The 26010-nt window shown below is 35.8% G+C and overlaps 2 protein-coding genes across 2 annotated transcripts in view; both read right to left on the bottom strand.

Annotated features, from left to right (window-relative positions):
* Positions 1–26010, bottom strand: part of LOC118265550 (gamma-aminobutyric acid type B receptor subunit 2) — a 185905-nt gene that overhangs the window by 87192 nt on the left and 72703 nt on the right. The gene's annotated exons all lie outside the window — the stretch shown is intronic.
* LOC118264988 (uncharacterized) lies at positions 2874–4233 on the bottom strand. The gene has a single exon (XM_035577671.2). The coding sequence runs from the start codon at positions 4122–4124 to the stop codon at positions 3090–3092; it is 1035 nt and encodes a 344-aa protein (XP_035433564.2). The 5' UTR covers positions 4125–4233; the 3' UTR covers positions 2874–3089.

The following is a 26010-nucleotide window of genomic DNA, read 5'->3' as shown; positions in this document are numbered from 1 at the left end:
GCCTTTATTTACACTACCTTAAATTAAACTTAAATTTAAGTATACAAAAGCAACAATTTTCTTAAAGATAAATGCACAGAATTAAACGAATTAATTCATCAAAATTTCTATATTTAATCAAATTATTAACATTAACAAAATCACTAAAACATGAAAAGAAAAACATAATATTTAAATAACTATAAAACTTATTTTAAGCATGAATGAAGTAAACATTTTTTATTTTCAAAATTATGTAGAGTGAAGAATACGCACTTCAGTACTTTAGTCATGAATTAACTTTTTAATAAATTGTGCAAACCTTCTTAGAATTCCCTTAATATCTTCACCGACTTTATTTGCATTCTCACGAGCTTCATCTACTACAGTCCCGGATATATGCACCTTGTCTCCAATATGCACTGGTATTTGTAACTGAACATGGCCAGATTTCACGATTGGTTGAGTTTTACCCTTAGATTTAGGTACATTATCACTATACTCAATACTCAGTCTGAATACAAAAGTATTCGTAGGTTCATTCGTAAGTTCTATCAGCTCAGACGTAGAACCTTTCATAATCATATCTGTATTATTTTCGAGTTCCAATTTTATTTCTATATTACCTCCTATTAGGTCGTCCGAGTCGAGTTTATTTTCATTTTCTTTAATTTTGTTAACTTCCTTAGTTATTATTATGCTAGGGGTGATAGTGGTCATAACGTCGACTTTGTTCTCAAATTGTCTGATTTGAGATGCGTAACCAGACCACGCCTTATGATTTGGCGAAAAAGATAGATGACCTCTGGTGACGAATAATCTGCTATCAGGTAATGTCAAGATGGTTGCTCCTTCGCATGCCATCGGTATCGTCCGCTGCTTGCTAAATATCAATTTCCCATCTTGATCTTTATGAACACAATTAAAATTAATCTTCTTGCTTGAAAATTCAGGTCTCGAATGTTTGTTGTCTCTCTCAGTTTTCATCGCTTCTTTTTCTCCATTTACGGTGTAAGTGGTTTTCTTGGCTATCAATGGTTGATCATCATTGTACACAATATCTCCCCCGTTAAAATAATCTTGCCATTGTATACCCATTGTTACTTTGTATTATTTTTCACTGATTTTCACGAAATTTTACAAGTAGTTTTATTGGTTTCACTTTGTCTTCTTAAGCTTTAATATATATTTTGTGATACACTTATTTGTAATTTTGTAATATAATTAATACGTGTGACTTTACGAATGTCAATTAGTAGAATGAATCAGTAAATGTTCTGTTAAAGTATGTATAATAATATCACTAGGTAAATTTAGATTTATTTACCTCTTGGTTTAACAAAAACATGTGTATTTTCCTAAACCACCGAGGTTACTCACGGAGGATAAAACTAAATATTAACATTAAATTGTGACGCACATTTGATTTTAATGAGCAATATAGTTTTATATTTCTAATTTATTAGCTTCTGCCAGCGGCTTTGCCCGCGTTTCTATGTGATTAAAAGTAGTATTTGTGTTATTCCAGACTATAATCCACCTATGTACCTCATCCCTATTTCTTCACCCGTTTTGATGTGAAGGAGTAACAAACAAACTAACATACACACATAATCATGTAATGGTTTTTCAAAGACATAATTGGTTGGAATTGAATAGAAAGGCGTGACGTTGTGTTTAAGGTAACGACTGTGAAGTGGTAAATGATGAAATGTCATAAATACATTGAAGTATGTTAAAGTGATGATAATATTGCTATCAAGCCCGATAAACTATATCTGATGAATGAAACATTTGTATTAATAGATATATGTAGGTCTACACATTTGCCGATAGGATAGACTTAGATCAGACCACTTCTGATTAGATTTTTAAACCATTTCTTAACTAAAAGTTACCTAGGATGACGGCTACGTCACATGTCGGTGCTAACCTAAACTAACCCCTTACTTGTACTTAGGTATTAATTACAGGCTGGTGAAAACGAAAATGTCGTTAAATGACTCCTATCTTGTGTGGTTTTTAACCGACTTCCCAAAAAGGAGGAGGTTCTCAATTCGGCCGGTATATGGTATAAGCCGGTGAACGAGCCGATGTATCATCTGTTGCTAAGCAATCGCCGCCGCCCATGGATACCCGAAACACGTAAGGCGTCACAAGTGCGTTACCGGCATTTTGGGCGTTAAGAATGTAAGGGTGGTTGGGGAATGGAGGATTGGGCAGATTGGTAATTTGGTAATCTGACTCACACAACGAAACACAAACGCAAGCGTTGTTTCACGTCGGTTTTCTATAAGACCATGGAATCACTCCGGTCGAGCTGGACCATTTGTGCCAAAGCATGGCTCTCCCACACGTGAAAATCTTAGTTTCGGAGTCTCATGAAATTTAGGACAATAAGTATGGTTAGAATAGGCATAAATCTATACTAATATTATAAAGCTAAAGAGTTTGTTTGTTTGTTTGAACGCGCTAATCTCTAGAACTACTGGTCCGATTTGAATAATTTGTGTTGGATAGTGCATTTATCGAGGAAGGCTATAGGCTATAAAACATCACGCTATGACCAATAGGAGCTGAGCAGGGCGGGTGAAACCGCGCGGAAGTAGCTGGTCTTTTATATTTCGAGTGTGAGGTTACTTAATTAGGATTAGATAGACAATGAACACCATTTTGTCATGAACATAAATATGTAAATTAAAAACAAATTTAAAATCGAATGTCGATGGACGAGGAAAATATATCAGAAACCAAACAAATATCCTCAAAGGTAAATATGTGTACCGATAATTCATTAGACACGGTCATAAGCACGTATTTACTGTTACTATGTAAATGGCTTCGTGTAATAAATATTAGGTAGTAGTACCAATAACAAAATTAAACAAGGTTCATACAATTAAAGCAAATTTAATAAAATACAAAAGTCACAAAATGTTTCCATAGATTACGTCTGTAGATTGCGTACGTGTTTCAATCATTCATATTATCTTTTTCCAAATTTCGATGTTATCGTAGAATTTAGTAAGGATGTGCCCTCATTCTACATTATTGATAAGCTCGACTGCGTATGCAGATACAGTTCCACATTTAGGTTTCCATGCGAAATGTTATTCTTTTTCATTTTCATCATCATTATCATCCTTATCACCTTCTCTCATAGCCTCCCAGTAAGTCGGAGGAGGTTCAACTACCTCCTGGTGCTGGATAATCATGTTATCACCAATCTGCACAGGTATAGATAGTTTCACGTTCCTATAAGGCATGGGCACTTTAGCTGTAATGGTCACTATGTATTCTCTTGACAATAAGTCAGAATGCTCTACAGATACACAGCCCAATGGAACATTAAATTCAAAAAGCACTTTTTGTTTAGCTCCACGTTCTATAGCTTGAGTTTTGGTATAACAAGGTTTGACGTCATCATAAAATGGAATGTCTCTAAAACCATACTTTATCTTGAATGAATAAATTTGAGTTAGATTGACTTCAACGTGGGACAAATCGAGGTTTGTATCATTATGTATGTCGCATTCTATTTGAATTTTGCCTCCGTGTGGGATGACAGAGCTGAGGATATTTCCTTTCAAATGTATTGTTCTGGTTTTGCTTGAGAAGAAACTGATCAAATTGCGGCTCTTTGTATACTCGCAAGGTTCCATCGGGAGTCTTGGGGCGACACCTGAAGCTACAATGATTTTCTTTCTGAAATGTTTGGAGAAAGAAAACAAGCCTGATCTTTCAAATTTTATGCGTACGTAGTATTTGATGTAGGCGTATACTCTGTATCGTCCTCTATACCCGGAATATTTTAACGATGGTGGTATGTTTAGTGGCAGTGGGAAAGCGAATCTTGCTTCGTAATCTCCTGGTGGTACAGTCCAGTTGCCATTATGGATTACAGCGTCATTATCAACGTATACTTCATCGTTTATATATGTTCTATTGTTGCTAATTCTGTTTTTGTTATGATTACTCTGTCTGTGAATTATCTTCAAATGTCCCATACCTTTCAATGAGATTATTATTTTCTCAGTTTCCATCGGTTCTCTTATCGTGTATCTAATGATTCCTGAGATTGTTTCTCCTGGTAGGTACGGCGCTTCTGGTGGTTTGTTCAAGTTTATGTTACAGAGTACACTCATTTTGAAGATTTTAACTTTTTCACTAATGTCACTATTGTTTTTTTTTTAATATTTTTAGTAACAAGTTTCCTCTTACAATCTTTGTATCGAACTGAATTTATTTGCTTTGGTTTATCAGATATATGAGATATGATTGTGCTTTATATCTAAATTCAAATGATAATGAGTACTGATAAAGTAAAAGATAATCACGGTGCTTCATTAATTGCAAGGTTGTGAAAGCAATATTACCAAATATATGGCATTGGCTTCGATTACCAAATTGGGTACGAAGTCTGAAATGATTTGTGTGGTGAAGTTTGAAATGATTTTGCTGAAATGTGGTGGTTGGGAATAGGCTTGTTTATATTGAGAGGGGACTTTTTTTTTGTTTTTTGAACGTGTAGGACGATTTATTTGTATTGAGTGAAAGAAAAAGAGAAAGTGCCAGCGCACCGTTATTGGTTCGCGGCAACACACCCTGCGCGTGCCGGGGATATTAATTCTTGCTCGCGCGCCGCGGGGTCGTCAGTCGTCCGAACGTCGTATATTATATTCAATATTTTCGCCTGTACCGTGCTACTTAAGTCCCGAAGGAGTAAGCAGAGGGGCATATAAAAATATGCACCTCTAAAAAGATTGTGAAAAGAAAAATATGTAGTGACGCATAACTAGATAGGATGTGCATGTTTTTTTCCTTATTTCCAATTACTCATCAAAGGCTTTATCGCCACATGCTACCGGAAACGTAGCTGATAACGTAGGTATTCATTGCTTTGATGATAAGGCATAATATTATTGTACAATAAAAGATTTCATTTGTTTAACAAATTAACATTGGAATGGAACATACTGTAGATAAACACACACCTCTTATTTGATGTAGTAATACAAAATGTAAGCATTTAAGTATCTTTTATATCTTGGTTTACAATAACTTTACCATCGTGAGAAAGTATAGAGATCTAGAATGATAAAAGCGAAGTCATTGTAAGCTTTAATTTAAGCGATCAGAGCTGCTCTGTCCTTTGAAGAAGAATGTCGGTTTGTTCTTGATACTTTAAAAGTATTAGAGCATAGTCTGCACATCTAACTACAATTTCTATTTTCTTTTTTTTAAGTACGCTGGCCCCGCGTTATGATTTTCTCCCGTTCCGTGGGTGCGTTAACAAACATACAATTTCACATAGACATGGTAGTCAGACCCGAAACAACAAGTTGTTGCTCAAAGCAAAGTGCACCGTTCAGGCACCAGGCCAATCGTGTAGTTGAGTGTTTTCTCAGGTTCGTATTGTTATAAGCATTTATCAAATCTTAAATCTACATCAAACGTTACACCTTCAATAAACGGAACCCTAACAGCAGTTGAACACATGGATTTGTCATCGACACATCAAACAGTAATTCCCGAAAGCCTTCATCAAACTCAAGTGAACATTTATAATAATATAAAGGCGAGTACACAAAGCACACTCAAGCGAATACGCTTCGCTTATTTCAATGCGATGTGTCTAATGCCTAAAAGAGAAAGGACTTCGTCACACACATAAGTGTTTGTTCAAGCGATAAACTGGAAAATTCATGCTTAACATGATATAAGATTTTTGTGGTGATATCGAAACGAAAATAAACTTTGATATTAAAGAGGTAAGATGGATTTTTGTTTGTGACTGTTTCTTTTTTTTGGGATTCTGTTAAAGGTTTGCCTTTTTTGAGAAATGAAAATAATATTTGTTTTTGTAACTTAAGTAGTATAACAAGATTTATGATTGGATTAAGAAAATAATACAGCTTAAAGTAACTAAGACGCTTATGAATACACAAAGACAAAAAATATTTAAAACAAACTTCTGCTAGCGACTTCACCCGCAGTCCCGTGGAATAAAAAAATAATCTACCCCTTTCCCAAATTCCATCCCGATCCCTTCAGCAGTTTTGATAAGATGATGAAACAAATAGGTACTTTCGATTATAATATATTGAATTGAAAAATCACTTCTAGATCCGTTTTATACGTAGAAATGACGTATTCACTCCCACTCCTAAACTTTGATTCATTTTATCTAATTATTGTTTGTTATCTTATAAGACAAACAAAAAACTTGTCTAATATTTTTTCATTACCTAATTAACGGATTGAATAGATTTTTAATTTTCATACCCAGTCATCATCCCTATTACTACAAACATCTTGTTTCTCAAACACAACCATTGTTTTCTTTTTAGTTCAACTTATTCCAGTAGAAACCGAAGTCACCTCATCTCCTCCTCACACTGACGTCACAACATGTAAGTTGGTGAAATGGAAAATTTGAAAAAACACCTCGTTATCTATCCCATCACGTTGTAAATATAATAACAGAAATGTCACATCGTTCCGCGGAATACTAACGTGAAAAAGAGGGGAGTTCTTGGTAGAAATGATAAGTAATTTCATTCTTAGCTCTACGATGTATGTGTGAGTGTTCTGTAATGTGTGTAAGCTGTTGTTTGTAGTTGTTTTTTTATTATTATTGCAGGTATGTTGGACAAGTGATCCTATAGAAGTATAGGTGTGTATGGAAATATAAAATTCGGTTAAGTGATGTATATTTTGTAAGTTACTGCTGATACAGGTTACTTTGTTGTCCGTTTCCCACTTTTACACGGAATTCTGGTATGGATAACATCATTTAAGTGTGGGAGAGCCATGGTTTGGTATAAATGGGCCGGCTCGACCGTGATACCACGGCTTCAGAAAACCGACCTAAAACAACGCTTTCCCCAACAACTCTTAAACTCCTAACTCCCAAAAGGATCTCCTCCTTGCTCCAGCCTCTGGTGTTTCAAGTCTCAATTGGCGGCGGCGATTCAAAAGTCAAAAGTCAAAAAGTCAAAAGCGATTGCTTGCCATCAGGTGATCCGTCTGCTCGTTGATCGGCTTATTGCATAAAAAAACGAGAGGCTTTTGGTCAGCAGTGGCCATTTATAGGATGTTGATGTGAACTCTATTATACTGATATACTCACAACACTACTAGCAAAATCTACCACCACTATAACCAAACCTCTACCCAGAGTTCCAAGAGAGCCAGAGTTACAAGGTTAGCAGAGCTCTCAGAGTAACAGGTGCAATTACAAAACACAACATAACACACTTCTCAAACTACAGTTTGCGGGGTCCTAAATAAACTGATGACATGATAAGTTTCAATTCTTTAGTGTCCAAATATATGACAACAAGGGTCCGTATAATAATGCTCGTTGCCCTTGGAACTTTGGGCTCACGTAACTGGAGATAGTTCCCAAAATAGACAATGATGTATTGAAGGCTTCAAGGCTTCTTCAATATGCTGTTTTCAAGTCTATTTTGGTGTTTATAGACTTATTTAAGTTTGGGAATAAGAATGTGTGAAGTAAGTTAGTAGGAAATGGTTTTGGGAACCAAGTTTCAGCGGGTTTTGTGCCGCTTTTAATGGATCAAAATTCATAAAAAACTAACTATGTTTGGATAGTATGAGACGTCAACTGGTGGACACATGTACGGATTATTAATTATGTCTACCTCACTGACTTTTAAATCAGGCAGGGACACGATTTCAAATTTATAATCAGAAATTAGAAGCCCAGTTTTCCTCATGATGTTTTCCTTCACTGTCAGTCAGAGGCGTCTAAAAATTTTTAGAAAGTACATACATGTAACTCGGAAAAAGTCACATTGGTACTTGCCATTAGCAGATTTCGAACTCGCACCCTCATGCATGAGAGGGTGGCCTCTTAAACCTCCTTAACTCCTATCTCTATACCAACTATTAAGCCTAACGTTTTTTACATTAATTTATTTTAAAAAAAGTCTACAAAATTCAATGACAGGTACCAGGACAGCATAAATATATAAGAGAGACACGTCGCGTCGAGCACTTGGATACAAAAGCTATTTAAAATGTCGCGACGCTAAATTCTAATGACGAGGTAGAAAAATGTTTGCGTAAAATTGAGTTACCTATATACACACGCACATCAAGCTATTTCAACCAGTATATCATGACCTCGCTTTGTATAATCTTTCTACACATTCAAGGGTCAGTTTATATTGGTTATTGTAGCTTGATTTGTACCTCCTTTTGAAAGAAGGTCGCGTATGTGAAGAGAGAATTGTACTTGATTGTCAGAAAGCCTTTGTTAATGACGACAATTTCGTATTGAATAATGTGTATTCGGAACATTTTGTCGACTGCTTAGTCAGGTAATTTTATCTTCGTAAAGATTTTGTCTAAAAGCCTCTGTCAGCGTATATATTTTAGCGAGTATAATACAATTTTAGACAGCATGTTTGATTGTATGCTTATTTAAGCACGACATAAATATTTGAATTATCTACAAAATATTTAATAGTTTTTGTAAGAGTGTGAGAGTCATGCTTCGATGTGAATGGGCTGACCCGGAGTGATACCACGGCCTCACAGAAACCCGACGTGAAAACAACGCCGTGCCGAAAACGCACTCGAACGCCTCTGGTGTTCGAGTGTCCATGGGTGGCGGCGATTGCTTACCATCAGGTGGTCCATCTGCTCATTTACTACGGCTACGGCTACGGCTACGGCTTATGCCATAAAAAAAGCTTTTGAACCAAAAACCGAAATTATTAGCAACGACTATTTGGAGACTAATAAACAGATTTAATTTTAGTTTAGTCATATTGAAACAATTTTTCATATAATATTTAAATGGAATATTTTGCAGTTATCCTGTTCATTTCAAGCCAGCGGTACATGTGGATGCTGTGTTCGTTCGAGAAGCGGAAATTATGTAGCAGTTCATCTCCTATCGTGCTTAACATAACATACATACATATTATGTATTGGGGTGCTTTTCCACTTGAAATGTGCTATGTAGCTATGCTACGTAGATGTAATAGCTCTGAAACTATATGACCGTTTCCAGTTATACAAAGCTATGTAGCTATGCGAAGAAGATACGCAGCTCGAGTGTGCGATGTATCGATAATAGAGAAGCACATAGCACGTATCTTTTCATGTGAAAAAGAAAAACATAGCTTAGCTAAGTCTTTTTTCACCAGTGCTATGTTATGTGTACCAATTAATGTGATTGGTGGAAACCAAATGCTAACACAGCAACGTAGTGTAGCACGTCTCTGGTGGAAAAGCACCCTTGACTCGTTATGCCAATTTTATTTCAAACATTTGTCACCAATCGACTCCTACTCTCGTCGTGAGTGGTGTTGTAAGAGACTTGGTGTAAAATCTTAAACATTTTTGTCCAATTCTCTCGCCAATTGTCAAGATTTTGACCAATCATTATGAGTAAAGGAAGATCTCAGTCTAACAGTGTCACAGGCTTTTGATGTGTATTAGGGTTTCTGATACCAGGAAGATTTTTCTAGGCCAAAGCTATATTAATCTTAAGATCAAATCAAGTCTCCACGACAGTCATTATGGATGGTATCTACATATTCAAGCCATCAGGCTTAGGCTCTAAAAAGTATACAGCCTTGGCACCAACCTAAATAGTTGGGAAAATGCCAAAACAAAGAAACAAGGTTTTCTAGTGAGCCAAAGGTTAATTTTCAAATAACCTTCGTATAATGAAATTGCCAACTAAAGACGGTAAAGTTCTTTGATTTCCCAGTAAACCATTTCTGCTCATTTGACGGTTACGGGTTGCGGTCAAAGGCCGTAACTTCGGCAAAAAAGGTTCTAAATCAGCACTTAAAAAGTACGATAAATTCAAGAATCCTTGCTAAAAATGTTGCCATTTCACAAAAAAGTATGTTAATACAGAATTTACATGCGAAAGGTAATGGACTCGTGTTCGCGAATTATTTAAATTTCAAAAATGGAATTCCGTGACATACTGCGGCAACACTGATTTTGGGCGCCATTTTTAGCACAGATTAAAATTGTGGGGTTGAAAGGAAATAATGAGCGTTAGAAAATAAGATTTAGCTAAAAATATTTTTAGTATCAAAGACTTGGTTTATTAGGGTTTGTGTTGGTACGCAACAAATTGTGGTAAATATATTTTTATCCCAAATTATTACAGGCAATTTTCGTTGGAAATAGAACGGCGAATCTATGAAGGAAAATAAGGCCTCCTAAAATAAAGTGTTTACAGTATAACAGAATATTGGTTGCGCCAATATTATTTCTTCTCGAACGCTTCAGTTCTAGTCTTTTATATCATCAATTATATAGTTTTAAGGTTCAATTCTTAGATGAGATAAAAACTTTCATTAAGATTTTATAGGTCTCGGGCTCGATACCCGCGTCGAGAAAAGGAATGCTGGTGATTTTTGCGATTTTCGAAAAAAATCTCAGTGGTATTGTTTCCGAAATGCTGTGCTGGTCTAGTGTCGAGTGGCTATAAAAGGCAATGACCTTTATACTGTTCTAAACTTAGTAAAACTTAAACGATTCAAGCACTAAATACGCAACGTCACGCGTTTAATCCCCGAAGGGGTGGGCAGAGGTGCACATTACGGCACGTAAGCACTAAATCTATCTATACTAATATAATAAAGCTGAAGAGTTTGTTTGTTTGAACGCGCTAATCTCCAGAACTACTGGTCCGATTTGAATAATTATTTTTGTGTGCTATAAAACATCACGCTATGACCAATAGGAGCCAAGCAGAGCGGGTGAAACCGCGCGGAAGTAGCTAGTACTTTCATATAAATCGTTTCTTTCCTTCAGACCCATCGTTCCCAACTCAAAAACCATTTGAGATTGTTTTAAATAATCCAAGTTCAAAAGTATACTCGATTTCAAAGTCAAAATGTGACTTTGAAGGGAATAAAGCCAAAACGGCTTGTATTAAGCGCTCTCATTATGTAAATGGCAATTAGCAACTGATTGCTCATTTTGGGAACGTTTTTTCGAACGAGTTTGTTACGTTTCGAGGTCAGATCGTCTTAAGTGAATTGTCTTATTGAGAAGTGTTGAGTAAAAAATATTTTCTGTTATTTTTGCAGATATATTTTTGAGGGGGAGAATTCTTTTAAGCACTTATCCCGCCTTGGGCGAGGCGAGAGGGAGTGTCAGACTCTTACTGACTAAAACCGTTCCTACTTCTGCTTTTCAAGCCAGAGCTTTGGTAACCCACTAGACAGTCTGCACGGGTCGGCTTCAGCCTTGCTGGGTCCCATCTGTGGTCTGATGGCTCTATGAGAATGTGGTACGCTTGGCACCGTACGCACGGGTCTGGTTCTGGTCGTCAGATCTGCATTGTTGCAGATATTAGATTAGGTTTTTGGGAGATAATTATCGTTTTGTTTTTTAATTGTTGTTTTCAACTCACAAAACGCTAAATTCACAAAATTTTGAAGCACTGTCTTTATTGAGATTATTGTAAACAATTATAATGTATCTTCTCTTAATTAAGAATTTTGTTCTTAATGAGTGTCTTACTGCCGCGCTCAGAGACATTTAATTGATACTTGTGAAGCTGTTGTTCCGAAAACAATTGCTAAGGACTAGGTTAAGTAACCATTAAATGACCCTGAGCATGGCGTTTATTAGCGGTTAATGTTTACGATATTTTTAAAACGCGACTCAAGGACCGATTGTTTAGTAATTATGCTAGAAAAACTAATCGGCTAGCTTTCCATATATATAAGCCTGATATTGCATAAAAAAAAATAAAACCCACACCATTATTCGCCACTTAAAAACAAAATACTCTCAACAAAATATTCCTTATATTTCCTTCTAACACGAAATAGGTTCACCCAATCTCATTACGTGACACACGTGATTTTTCATAGCATTTTTGCATTATCTGCAAAAGCAATTTCCTCGTTGGGCCTACGACGTAAAAACAATCAACCTCATAATTGCCACATCCACACGACCGTTGCTCCCAATCCCGACTCCTTGGAGGAACCAATCTAGAATGATCGCGCAATTACTTCGCGACCGTTACCCTTTCAAATGACACAATCAAGCTGACATTAGTAAGTAGATGCGGAGAATATTATTTCTTTAAGTATATTAGTGTACTAGCTGTTGTCCACGACTTCGTCCGAGTAGAATAATGACTTCTAAATGAATTTGAGTTCCTATTACATTGTTTATATTTTTTTTTCTGAAATAAAAGTGACGGCACGGTACTGCACTTTTTGTGTAATCCACAAATTGTTGTTTTGAGTCTGGATGTCATGTACATGTGAATTTGTATGTTTGTGAACGCACCCACGACACAGGAGTTAAACTTAGTGTGAGGCAAAGTTTAAAAAAAAAGAAAAAGGTATCCTAAGTTACTCCTTAGTATATCAGCTACCTGCCAGTAAAAGTCCCGTCAAAATCAGTCCAGCCATTTCAGAGATTAGCGCAAACAAACAGAGAGACAGTCTGACAAAAAATGTAAAAGTATACAATGTGATAGGGGCGAGACTTCTAACCCGTTAAGGCTGAATACTACATCTAATTTTAACGACAAAAGTCCTGGGTCGAAGGGGTCGAATCCCCTCCCCTAAAAATTATGGCCATTTTAATATTTTTTTTACTTTTTTTGATATCAAAGGTTGTGTGCGTCGTAGAAACAAAAAAAAGACGACAAACGGTAGCTAATAACCTTGGCTAACTAATTCATTACTTTTTTCATATGTTTGATAATGTTTTGGTGAGAAAAAAAAAAATTTGTGAATTATTCTTACCGAAAAAATCAATATTTTCCTATATTTTCAATTAGGGGTTCAACCCCCCATATTATTTTTTTTGTCGATAAAATTAGATGTAGTACTCAGCCTTAACGGGTTAGAAGTCCCACGCCTATCACATTGTATATTTTATCATATTATGTATCTTCTTAGTAAAAGGCAGTTATTTCAATATTACAAACATACATTCCAATTTCATTAGTCTAGATTTTATTTTCATTTTATGTGAGCATGGGCGATTCTTTCTGTGTCGTTGGTTTTTAGATATAATTGTAATTTGTAGTTTATAACTGTAATTGTGTCGGGCTCAACTCACTGAAGCTAAGTTGTAATGGACTTTTAATTCTTTAATAGTATGAATTCAGTCAGTATGAAACTGGATTTATCACAGTGGTTTAGTCATAAGTTCGCCCATTTATCAGTCTTAGCATCATCCGCGGTGCTTGACGACTGGGCTTCTCCCAGTTATGAATTTAAGCTTCAATCATTCTGTCTCCTACATTAAATTTCACCGAGGGGAGTGGAAACTATCGTTTTTTTCTTCTTGTCAATTATTTCTTCTGAATTTTGTTGTGGGATCCAAAAAAGTTATTCATGTCCATGTGACGCTCCGGATTTCAGTGTTCCGGAGTTTTTCATGACTGTATCTATTGTATATCCTGGCGTACAGGTTTGTTAGGTTTGAGAGGTTGTGGTGGGCTTTTCCCAATAAAATAGAAAGACTCAGCATCAGTTGTGAGACTATTAATATGACTAGGTGGAGAGATGTACTTATATTTCAAATAGTACTAGTATGTGCCAGTATATTAATTTCTACGAGTATGCACAAGTTGTCGTTTTATTGCAAACAGAAAAATCTATCTATCATGCTTCCTGTGCCCGCCTGTTATGTTCTCTGCACCACCCAAGGGTCAGACAGGCATAAAATACCGATGGCATATTTTTTTTTTAAAATGTTGCCCCACATTAGGATTTTCTCCTGTGTCGTGGGTGCTTGCATGACACTCAGACCCGAAACAACAATTTGTGGATCACACAAAGAGTTGCTCCGTGCGGGATCGAACCCGCTACACGTTGTGCGGCAGCCAGTTGCCTAGCCACCGAACCAACCGTGCAGTCAACCATTATGTCCACCCAAGTACTTGTACATAAAGTTTTTTAAATAAATAAATAAAAGTTATGGCGTTGTTCTTTGTTACTTTTTTCTACCTACATTAACGATTCATTAGGTACTCACTTTTATTTCTATTCATATAATCAACAAGATTGTAACAAATTCTACCATCGATATTCAAAAACAAAATCGAATCAATAGAACCAAACATTGTGAATATCTCTGTTATTCCAAGCCTTACCCATAATGGTTAAGCAATAAGGTGAAGTAGGTATACCCGAGTTTAATTTCCTTAGCCGTCCCTACAGGGACTGGGAACAATTTCGTTGGCAATCACATAGATTCCCAAACGTTGGAATGATCCCGAATTCGGTAATGAGGTGACGTCATATTGTGATCAGTAATTGGGATTGTGTAGAACATGTGTGAATATGTATTTGTATGTATGTGACTAATATTAATACAGATTTTGTCAATGGTCCTTGTTAGTTATAGCAGATATAATTGCTATTAAGCTGGCCACTTATAAGAGTGGAAATTATTTATTCTTTTGTTTTTATAAAATATATTCAGTGTGCTTCTGACTATTTGTTTTATTTCAGCTATAAATATTTAAAATATACAATGTGATAGGGTTGAGACTTCTAACCCGTTAAGGCTGAGTACTACATCTAATTTTATCGACAAAAGTCGGGGGTCGAAGGGGTCGAATCCTCTCCCCCTAAAAGTTATGGCTATTTTAATATTTTCTTTACTTTTTTGGATATCAAAGGTTGTATGCGTCGTAGAAACAAAAAAAAAACGACAAACGGTAGCTAATAACCTTGGCTAACTAATTCATTACTTTTTTCATATGTTTGATAATGTTTTGGTGAGAAAAAAATCATTTGTGAATTATTTTTACCGAAAAAATGACTATTTTTCAATATTTTCAATTGGGGGTTCAACCCCCATATTATTTTTTTTGTCGATAAAATTAGATGTAGTACTCAGCCTTAACGGGTTAGAAGTCCCACCCCTATCACATTGTATAACAGTTCTTAACATATTTTTTTTTGATTTTATTGTAACTTTCGTGAGACATACTAAATTAATTATTATGTTATCGGCTGTTACTACGTGAGTAAGCCGATAGCATAATAATTAATATTTTTTTTTGTTTTAATTTATTCAAAAGCCTCTTGATATCACTTTAATCAACTTTAACAATGTGTTTTTTATTTTTAGTAGATTTCTAGATTCAGTATTTACATTTAGTGAAGATTTTGAAATCGTTCAAAAGAGCTTCGTCTGTGAATCTAATTTGTGTCTTTTTGTTAGTAGTAAAATGGTTCCAAAGTCGGAGATCAAACCTATGACTACTTGTTTTGACATTTTTATTTATGTTATTCGAGAATACATATATACGACACGATGTTTTAAGAATTTTACGAATTTTGTGAAGACGAAAACATAATATAAAGAGAAGTGGGTATCATAACGGAGAGTTTTCATAAATAAAATATAAGGATTGCAACTATTAATTATTTGTATAAATAAACAAGACTTTGTTGACAAAACCTTCTTGTTACCTTTTGGCCACGTGTGACGCCTACACTGTTTATTCGTAATGGATTGTGGTAAGTTTGTCGACTTTTTCTAGTCCAAAAATAATAATGGATAGAATATTGATAGCACGGTTGGTGCGGTGGCTGACGGGAGTTCGATTCCCGCTTGGGGCAACTGTTTGTGTGATTCGCAAATTGTTGTTTCGGGTCTGGGTGTCATGTGTATGTGAACTTGTATGTTTGTAAACGCACGACACAAGAAAAAATCCTAGTGTGGGGCAACGGTTTTTTTAATTGAATGTCCTTATCCTGAAGTTAATAGTGTCTAATATTTAATGATTTTTAATCGTCTTAAGAAAACACCCGCTACTAAGTTAATTCTTCTTATTTAGCTACATATACATATAAAAAAACAATACAATATTATAGTAGATACGTAATTCAGTAGAAACGCGCTGAATTCTCTGCGAGACGCCACCTACCAGTTACAGCGCAAATTAAATTTATGTCTCGACGTTTAACGAACTTCGTTTTTTTTTTTATTATGTTTCAGCTTTACACAATTCGCTGTAATTCGTAACAAGAATTTATACGTAGTTTACAAATTGAATCAGTTTTATTCGTGTTTATTTTCACATGTTTGTCTTGTTTTGTTTACGAGTCTATTATTTATAGTGAAATACTAATTAACATAAATAAATTATACTTGAAATCGCTAAGCTACATTGAGCAAGCGTGGTGATTTATGCTCAGAGAGGCATTTGGTCAGCAGTGGTTTCTTTTGAATGGTATAAGCCGGTAACCGGGCAGATGGATCATTTGATGGTAAGCCATCGCCGCCGCCTATGAACACCCAAAACACCAGAAGTGTTACAGATGAGTTGACCCAAAACTGACCCAAAACAACAGAAGTGTTACAGATGAGTTGCCAGCCTTTTGGGGTTTAGGAATTTAAGAGTTGTTGGGCCTCCGGTTACGTCCATTAGACAACGAAACACAAAGCAAGTGTTATTTCACGTTCGTTTTTCTGTAAGGCCGTGGTATCACTTCGGTCTAGCCAGCCCATGTGTGCCGAAGCATGGCTCTCCCACACTTACACAAGGGACTTGTGAAATAACAAATAAAAAGTCAGTATTACCTATATTATTATGTCGATTCCTTTAGGGAATAGAATGCTTTACCTATATTATGTTACGGCCCAAAATCCCTTCAAATTTAAAATCGAAGTTTCGAGAACATTATGTACCTACGTGCTGATCGAGAAATAGAATAAAGTTGAACAAACTTGCCTTGAAACCGTCACAGGGGAACGATTCAGTGGACCCTTTTGTTTCAATACAAGTTCTTTTCTTTTGCGAAAATCGATATTCATTCATTGAGTATTTGTTTAAGTAGATTTTTATCTTTATCACAATATAATAAAGTTGAAAATGTAATAGAAAAGATGGGAGGAGCTTGATGTGCTGGTGTTTGCATGTAGTATATTATAATACATTGGATTGCCGATATATTAAAGAAGGGCTAAATTAAAAGTACCTTTAACCGAAAGAGTTACCGAGAGTCTATTATCTCTGCCTACCCCCAGGGGAGACAGGAGTGAGGTTACGTATGTATGTATGGAATAAGTAAAACGTTTTACTGATACATTTTGTAATTATTCCTAAAATGATGTCGAGCGATCGTAACTGCGTGCTATGTTAAAAATTTCAGTAGAAACCCAGATATTTCAGTAGTACATTTAAGACGTGATATAATGGTGCATAACCTAATATTTGGCCTTTAAAATATATATATTTTTTATATTCACCTCTAAGGCTCATATGACAATTAAACGAGCAATAATCTACTTTAAAGACGCCTAAAACCATTAGAGTAGCAACGGTTTTCCCATCTCATCCTGCCTTTATAAATAAAACAATACAAATGATTGCACTTAGAAAATTATTGTACGGTGATCAGACAAGTGAAATGGATGTAACTCGTTGCAAACAAAGGAGGACTGTGTAGGACACTGGTAGCTCTGTCCCAATGGAGGAGTGGTCTAAGTTATAAGAACGCAGCGGCAAAATAATTAGGCTCGAAGACCAGAAGTAGGAACAGGGTAGTTGTTAGTCAATAAGAGTCTGACACTCCTCTCGCCTCACTCAAGATGGGAGAAGTCATTGGATGATTATCCCCCCTCAAAAAAGATTGAATTATTTTTGCAGCAACCGATAAATTGTCGGTTTCAATTGTAATTTCTTTTTTTGTCATTTTATTTCGATTTTAAATATTTGGGATCGTTTTTCCATTAATTGTTATGTTATAGGTTTACTCACGTTGTTATAGGCTACGTACGTAGTGAGTAAGCCGATAAAATAATAAATAATTTAGTATGTCTCACGAAAGTTATAGTAAAATTATCTATATTTAAAATCTGTACAGTTCAAGGCAATTTCCAAAATTATTCTTACATAGAAACTTCTTCAATAAATAAAAAACTTATAAATAAAATACTTTTCAACTTAGTAAAGTTATTTAAAACTATGCCATGCCATAAATAAATATACAGGAGCACATTTTATTTAGTCTCGCTGCCGCTTACGACTTGTGTCTATTACGTAATTTGTCGTAAGATACACCTTTTATTGTGTAGCGGCCATCGCGATTACAATTACCCGGTAGAAGCGTATGTATTGTGTACGTGTTCAGAAGTAGTTAAGTAAACTTGGGTTAGAACTTAACCGATGAGCATGCGTGAAAAGACTAATTACAGTTGATGAAGCGAAAGAGATGTGTAAGAATAGTAGTAACGGGTGTTCCATAGTCTCCTATGGGAGACAGGTGTGAGGTTATGTATGTATGTATGGACTAGATTAAGTCGTAACTAGGTTCACGTAGGATCCTAGTTACCACTAATTCTAGTCCGGATAGATCGGATCCTATCCTACTAGCATGGTATGACCTTCGTCAAAATCTGTTCAGTAGTTTCAGCGTCATTCGGACAAACATCCAAACAAACAACCTTTCAAATTTATAATATAGCTTCTGCCAGCGTCTTTATCCGGATTAAAGGGTCCTATGTCGTATTCCAGACTATAATCTACCCCTGTGCCAAATTTTATTCCGATCCCTGCAGTCGTTATGATGTGATTGAGTAGCAAACATATACATAAACTAACAGACATTCGCCTTTATAATATTAGTAGGAAGTAATAATGTAAACTATTACATAGGAAGGATTACTATTGAACGTAGATGATGTAATTACATCGACGCACAGTCTTGTAAGGGTTTGGTATTTCCACACTTAATAGGCGTATTGGAATTAGAGATCTCTTTTGTCCGGCTTCTGGCAATTGACACCCGCCGGAAGAGTAGGAGTGGTCATGTATCTATTCTACTCTGCCATCATGACAAGTGTAAGCTAAAATTCCTACTATTATAGAATAGAATAGAATAGAATAGAATAAACATTTATTTCAGACAAAAGCCCATATATTGTTAGTAACATATAAAATCCTTATAAAACTATTGTTAGTACATACACAGATAAACACAAAAAATATTGAAACACCGCACAGTAGCGCCGTCCTATGCCAGGCCCTGGACGCGACCACCCTCTGTGACATAACTGCTACTGAGAAATTTTCGAAAACACGAAAATAACCCAGTAGTACTTTGCCCGATCCGGGAATCGAACTCAAGACCTCTTATTCGGTTGTCATACTTGCTATTACTCGTCCAACGAGGCAGTCCATTAGGTACAGATATCTTCCAAAAAAATTTCGTTGTAACTTTCATTGTTGCAAAAATTTGTATAAAGATTTATAGTCAGACCATAGCATCTACTTACCCTTGCAGAGTAGAGAGTACATTTTTGTACCAACATGCATAAAACACATATGCAACTTCTTCCACGCAAAAAATCAGCCAAAAACCAAATCATTCTCATAATTTTCTACGCAGCATCTAAAACCATGTGGAATCCAGACGTCGCGCATCGTAAGACTAAACATGAATGAGTTTTCGCTCGAATGACCTTGATATTCTCACATGATGACCAGTTTCGGGGCTCCAATGAACCTTGCGAAGCCTTAAGGCTGTTAACAGATGTTTCCGAACCGTTGATCCGATTACAAGTATTTAGGTGAGAAAATACGTCATTCTTGATTTTTGCGAAATGCCTTTTGTATTTGATTCGCGTTGTATGTACTTTTTCGTTTGCTTTGTGCTCGTTATATCGTCTTATATGCTATATGCTGTGTTATGTATAATTACTCATACTTTTCCTACAGGCGTCGTATGTAAGAGCCGACTTAGTAATCTACACATTTGACAAAACATAAGCAACACTGTTCTCGGATATAAAACAAAACAAATAAATCTAATAAATTTCGAGAGCCTCCAAGTTAACATCGCTTGAAGATGCTCTGTGGAGGAGCGAAACATGGATTTCCGGAAAGTAACGCCAGATTCTATTCTAAATAAATCTAATTTAAAATCTCTTCAAAAACATCATAGGAGACTCCCAAAAATACTCTCTACCCACAAACCTACTTAACTCTAGTCCACCATATAAAAAGAAACATCATTAGGCCCAACAAGCAGCACTCAATGCCAAAACAGGATTAACTGACATTTGCCCAGCGAAGCAGTCGTCAAACGACTTCCCCGGACTTATTTAGAAGTCAAACGTGAGCCGGTGACTTCTGAACGAAGTCGCCGACGTACCACCGGGACCGATATACTCGTAATTGACAAATCTAGTTTCTAAAAGGTCAAACGGTGGTACATAAGAGCGAAGTTGCTGAAACTAAAGAAATGTTAATGTTATGTTGACGTAATAGAGATATAAAAGATGTTTTGTGTATAAAAAGAATATTTAGTTTTGTGTAACGGAATATTTTTTTATGGTATAAGCCTGTAAACGATCGCCGTCGCCCATGGACACCTGAAACACCAGTGGCGTCACAAGCGCGTTGCCGGCCGGGGGTTTGGAGTTTAAGGGTTGTCGTGAAATCGGGGATTGGGAAGATTGGTAATTGGGCCTCCGGTAACTTCACTCACACATCGAAACACAACGTAAGCTTTATTTGACGTTAGTTTTCTGTATCACTCCAGTCAAGCCGGCCCATTCGTGCCAAAGCATGACTCTCCCACAATAGAAAAACTTAGCTTAGGGGTTTGCGCTGGAATGTGATATAAGCTTCTTATCAACAACAGGGCCGTGAGCAACATCTTATTTTTAAAGAAACTAAAAGGCATGATGTTACATATTTAGAACAATATTGTATGTAGAAAAAATATTTTTGAATTTAATTTATTTTCTGGATTTGAACATACTTACGATGGCAAGTCATACAACGACAACTAGATCATACGCGACCTCTACTTATTCAACTACAACGTTCTTATAATATCCTTAAACTTTATCTCTACGCAAAACCAAATAACAACATATCCAACACCACATCACAGAATAATAAACCTTGTTTCTCTATCCTTACAGACTATTTAAGCATATCAAGCATAAGCCAGGTTCTTTATAAAAAAAATCTTATCTAACATTACTTGCATTGAGTAGGGTCAGGTGGTATTTGCATATTTATACCTGCTTCTGTACATGTAGTAGTTTATATCAGCCATTTTGCAAAAGAAAAGGTATTTCATGTAGAAATTTTTGTACTCGCCTCTATTTATTTGGAGATTTAGTAGAAATATTTTGTATAATGTTGAGATTCAGATTAAAGAAAAATTGCGTAACTTTATATGTATAGGGACCAACTGTTTATGTGACTAGTTCTTATGTATACAGTATAATATGTGTGTAATAGCATGAAGACTGGAATCGTGGTCGGAATCTGGTGTATAGCAACGTGACAAATAAGTAGTTGCTACGTAAGATGATATAGTAAATAGAATTAATAAACTGCACCTCTGCCTACCCCTTCGGGGATTAAAGGCGTGACGATATGTATGTATGTACGTAATTAATAAACTTAAATGTCGTGGTGGCCCGGAGGTATAAGGCGCCCGCTTTTCATGTAAGAGGATGCAGATTTGAAACCTACCAACGGCAAGTACCAATGTGATTTTTCCGAGTTATAATAATATGTACTTTCTACTATTTAGATACCATGGACAAACGGTGAAGGCGGTTTCAAAATTTCTCACGATATTTTTCGTGAGGAAATTTTGAAATCGCCAACCCGCATTGAGCAAGCGTAGTGTAGCATTTGTGTAGTTAATGCTCATACCTTCTCCTTCTTCTGCGAGACGAGGTATTTGTTCAGCAGTGGCCACTTATAGGCCATGTAAACATGACTGGCAAGAGTATAGATGCAATATAAACAGTGTAACACCTTTGGGAAATATAATATGTAATATAACATAGTAATTACACCTAAACCTTTCTTAGTAATCTTTACAAAGACTACTATTTAATCTTTACAAAGGCCAGAATATTCTTAATAAGAAATACGATTTCGATGTTAATTGCGATTGGGATTCGATATAGACTGTAGATCGAATCGGGAACCGTTTTATGGCCCCTATTTCGAAGGGACTATAGGGCAACGGAGTATACCTTTTAAGTAGTAGTTTCTGTGCTTAGAAGTCAATGACGATCTTGATAAAGTTTATTTGATTTTGAACAGACTGGCAATGTTTTCTTTTTTGTTTTTTCCTCAAGTAACTTTAAGTAGGAAATTACTTAAGGGTAAAAAAGAAGAATTAAGATTGTAGCTTCTAGAGTGAGTAGACATGACATTTAATTGCCTCGTTGGTCGAGTGGTTGCAAATATGACTGCTGGACAAGGGGTCTCGGGTATGATTCCCGGGTCGGGCAAAGTATTACTTTAAGAGTAAATAAAATTTTGTACAGTAGATGATGATGTAGATGTTTGGTATCTATAGTAGCTGGTAAACTAGTTGCTGCATAACGTGTAGCAGGTTTGTTTTTTTTTAAGTCTTTGAAAAGTCCATTTTAAATTAACTTTGTGGTTTGGACAAAAACCCCAAAAAATTAAATAAAATAAAGATTTAAAAAAAAAAAAAAAATTAACTTTGTGGTCTAATTAGAAGACTTTTTTATTAGAAGGTTAAATGATTAAAACATGCAAATTCTTTTTTACTCATATTATTGTGTGTTTTGCTTTAATCTTCTGTGTACGGTACTTAAAACCAAATGAAGGTCAGTAAGAATGAATTGTTAGGGATTCAAATAAGTGACCAAAAAACTTTGCTCCGAGCCACAAAATTGTTAGGATTAATTGCAATCATTTCTCACTGTATGTATCAAAATAACGCGTTGCCCATTCCTGAATTTATTTTTAGTATTTTATTTCAAATACTATACGGTATTATGACAATTACTTAAGAGAAAACTCTTAATGTCCATCTTGTAGATCATTTTATTTTCTTACGGAAACAAATACTTTCGATGATATAATATATTGATTTGAAATATCACGTGACGTCATTTCTAGGTGTATATTTAGGCGTGCTTCTAAAGATTCGTTTTATACAAATATTTGCCGCGTCTGCGCACGCTGCTCATGATGAAGAGTACCTCTACGACTCGAAATTAGTCGAGCTTTTCTTCATTAAGTAAGTGAGTAAACCGTGATTTTAGTTTACAATTTATAATTGATCTAACTGACGAACGAAACAGCAATTTTCAAAGAGCATTTTCATCTAAATGAAATGAATCGAAAACAGTTCAATGTTAAATGCAGTAAATACAATACCTGTATTTGTAATAACAGCAGTTTAAATGCAGTCAGAACATGTTTAACTTCAAACTGGCCGATAATGAGCGCTCCCCTAATGGCACGACTCAGCAGAATCCACTGCCGTCCGGTAAAAGGGGAAAAGTGTTGAAGCGTTGAAAAAATGGTTATTTTTTTATGTGGTTTGGGATGAAAGTAGTTCTTTAGTAGGTATGTTGGTTATAGATTTTAAATGTAATTCTGGATCGATCGGCGTGGCCTCAAAGAAAACTGACGTGAAATGCACTTGTGTAGTGTGAGTGAGGTTCCTGGAGGCCTAATTCCCCCCCACCCCTCCTTCCCTCCCAATCTTTCCAATCCCTGATTAACAACAACCCTTAAATTCATAACCCCAAAAGGGAGACAAGGCACTTGTAACGCCTCTGTTGTTTCGGGTGTCCATGGGCGGCGGCAATTTCTATTGGATGATCCGTCAGCTCGATTAAAAATGGGTAAGGTTAGGTTTGGAGTCACCACCGCGGAAAAGGTTTGAGCATTAATCACCATGCTTGTTCAATGCCGGTTGGCGATTTCAAACTTTATACTATACGGCTTTGATTTGCCTCCTCACTGTGATTTTCAGAAATACTCGACTTAAACACAAACATTCAACTCGTATGCAAAACACCACACTAGATTCCCTTTACCGAAGCAAATTGAATCCTATCATAAACGGATTAAGTCCAAATTGATTAGGTGCTTTGACAGTCAAGCGATGCGATGGACAAAAGCCGTTGTGTACCAATTTTACAGTTCAATAGTTCTATCGATTTTCTATTCACGACTATTTGTTTGTTTGTGGTATTGGCAGACATCTTCATTTATGTGGTAAATTATTATCAGCACGATTTTTAGTCTGGAAAGGGATTTGGCAGAGCCTTTTCCAAACTAAACTTAAACTTAATGTAAACAGCCTTTTTGCCAGTTAAATTATAAGTACATTAGCTTCTGCCAGCGGCTTCGCCCGCGTTCCTGTGGTATAAAAAGTAAGATATGTATTATTCCAGACCATAATCTAAGCTCTGTGCCAAATTTCACCTCGATTACTTCAGCCGTTTTGACGTAAAGGTGTTATAAACAAACATACTAACTTTATTACCTTATCCTATCATCCCAAATCCATTCTGCAATTTCAGCGTCATTAATGGGCAAACATCCAAACCAACAATTTTTCACATTTATAATATTAGTGTGACATCGCTTAATAAGTGACGACCTAATTGTGTGAACGTCTTCCGACTGATAGCGATGATTATAAGGTACAGAATTTTTTTAAACCAGAAATCTAATAATATAATACTTTGCTCGACCCAGAAATACAACATAAAACAGACAGTCAGTTGTACTAACCATCACTCTATCAACAAGACATATCACGTACATCAGTTTTGACCAAATAAAAACATAAAGGTCAAGTTATACTGGCAATCTTTACGTAAATAGCATTAAGATACACGTATAACAGACACTACCAAATATAACTCGACCCTCTGTGTATTTCATCGGAGCGACAGTTCACGTGGGACCGAACACGACCGAAGAGAATTAGGAACGCTTCTAATGGACTTACGGGAATTTCGGGAGCAAAGCAAAGCTAACTAGCTCCTAGACTATTAAGAATGATAATTTATTACCTAGGTTCTGGTTTACGTAGGTTCTGTTTGAATGTTTAAGTCTAACCTTGAATAGATGGATAAGAGATTGTTAAATAATTTCGCTTTTGGATTATTAAGCTTAGTGATATTTATAACAAAACAAAAGTATTGTCTCACCTTTTATCTCCGAAGGGGTATGCAGGGGTGCACATTAAGGCATGTGGTGCCGTTACATAATGTAAACCCATTTATTTATTTATTTATTTACAATTCTAGACTCCTTGCCTAGTAATACTTTGCCCGACCCGGAAATCGAACCCGAGACCTCATATCCGGTAGTCGATTGCACATTTAAAACTGCACAGTTATATTGTAAGTTATATTGTACCCTTTATTACTTTTTTGTAACTATCAAATGCAACATGCAATTAATTACACACACCAGTGCTTCAACACACTAGATTAACGAAAAAGAACCAAAATAAAATATAAAAGCAATCAAATTAAAAATAAATTTCCTTCATGCTAACTGTAGCTGAACATTATCTGAAATCACTGAACAACATGAAATCGTATCACAAAAGAAAACCACAATAGCAAGCAACAACAATAATAATTATATTTTTTAAATTTCATTTCTTCAAGTGCACTGTAGTCTGTAGCTTTGTATTGCTGAAATTTAAATCCTTCTCACTATAGCAGTTTCGAATTTTATCTGTGAAAATTTTATTTTCAGTGTTTTCAGTTCTTACAGCTTTTGTGGTCGCGATCGAATGGTTTCAACTTCAGCTTCAGCGTTTTATTCGCTGAAAATTTCAGGCGAACGTTTCGAACAATACGTTTAAAAACATAAGCGAGTACTTTTGTTTGTACCGTTTTGTTTTTGTTTTATTGTGATGTTTTTTATATGGAACTATTGAAATTATCGTTTTATATGAGTTTTTGTGTATTGTGGATGAAATATGCACATTAACTAATTTGTTTTTCTAACGTTGATAAGTCTGCGTTTGGCCACCAACCCGCTTACTGTCAGGACGGCGAAGCGAAGATGGAGCACACAGACTTAGAAAGTACCTATTCACTCTGACCTTAAAATAACGGTTTACTTACTTATTAAAGATTACAATAGTGAAGAAATTTTGTACACCGGTCCAGTTAATTTAATTTGAGAACATAAAGTAGTTAAATAAACATTGACTTTACTTTGCATAAAATGGTCCACAAATTCGCATGATGCGATTTAAC

Source organism: Spodoptera frugiperda, chromosome 28 (genome assembly GCF_023101765.2).
Source record: "Spodoptera frugiperda isolate SF20-4 chromosome 28, AGI-APGP_CSIRO_Sfru_2.0, whole genome shotgun sequence".
NCBI classification, from domain to species: Eukaryota; Metazoa; Arthropoda; class Insecta; order Lepidoptera; family Noctuidae; genus Spodoptera; species Spodoptera frugiperda.
The sequence above is the reverse complement of the archived record's forward strand: the minus strand, read 5'-3'. Positions and strand labels throughout refer to the sequence as shown.

Coding starts and splice junctions, on each gene's coding strand:
- LOC118264988 (XM_035577671.2), bottom strand. CDS start 4,124: ATGAGTGTACTCTGTAACATAAACTTGAACAAACCACCAGAAGCGCCG.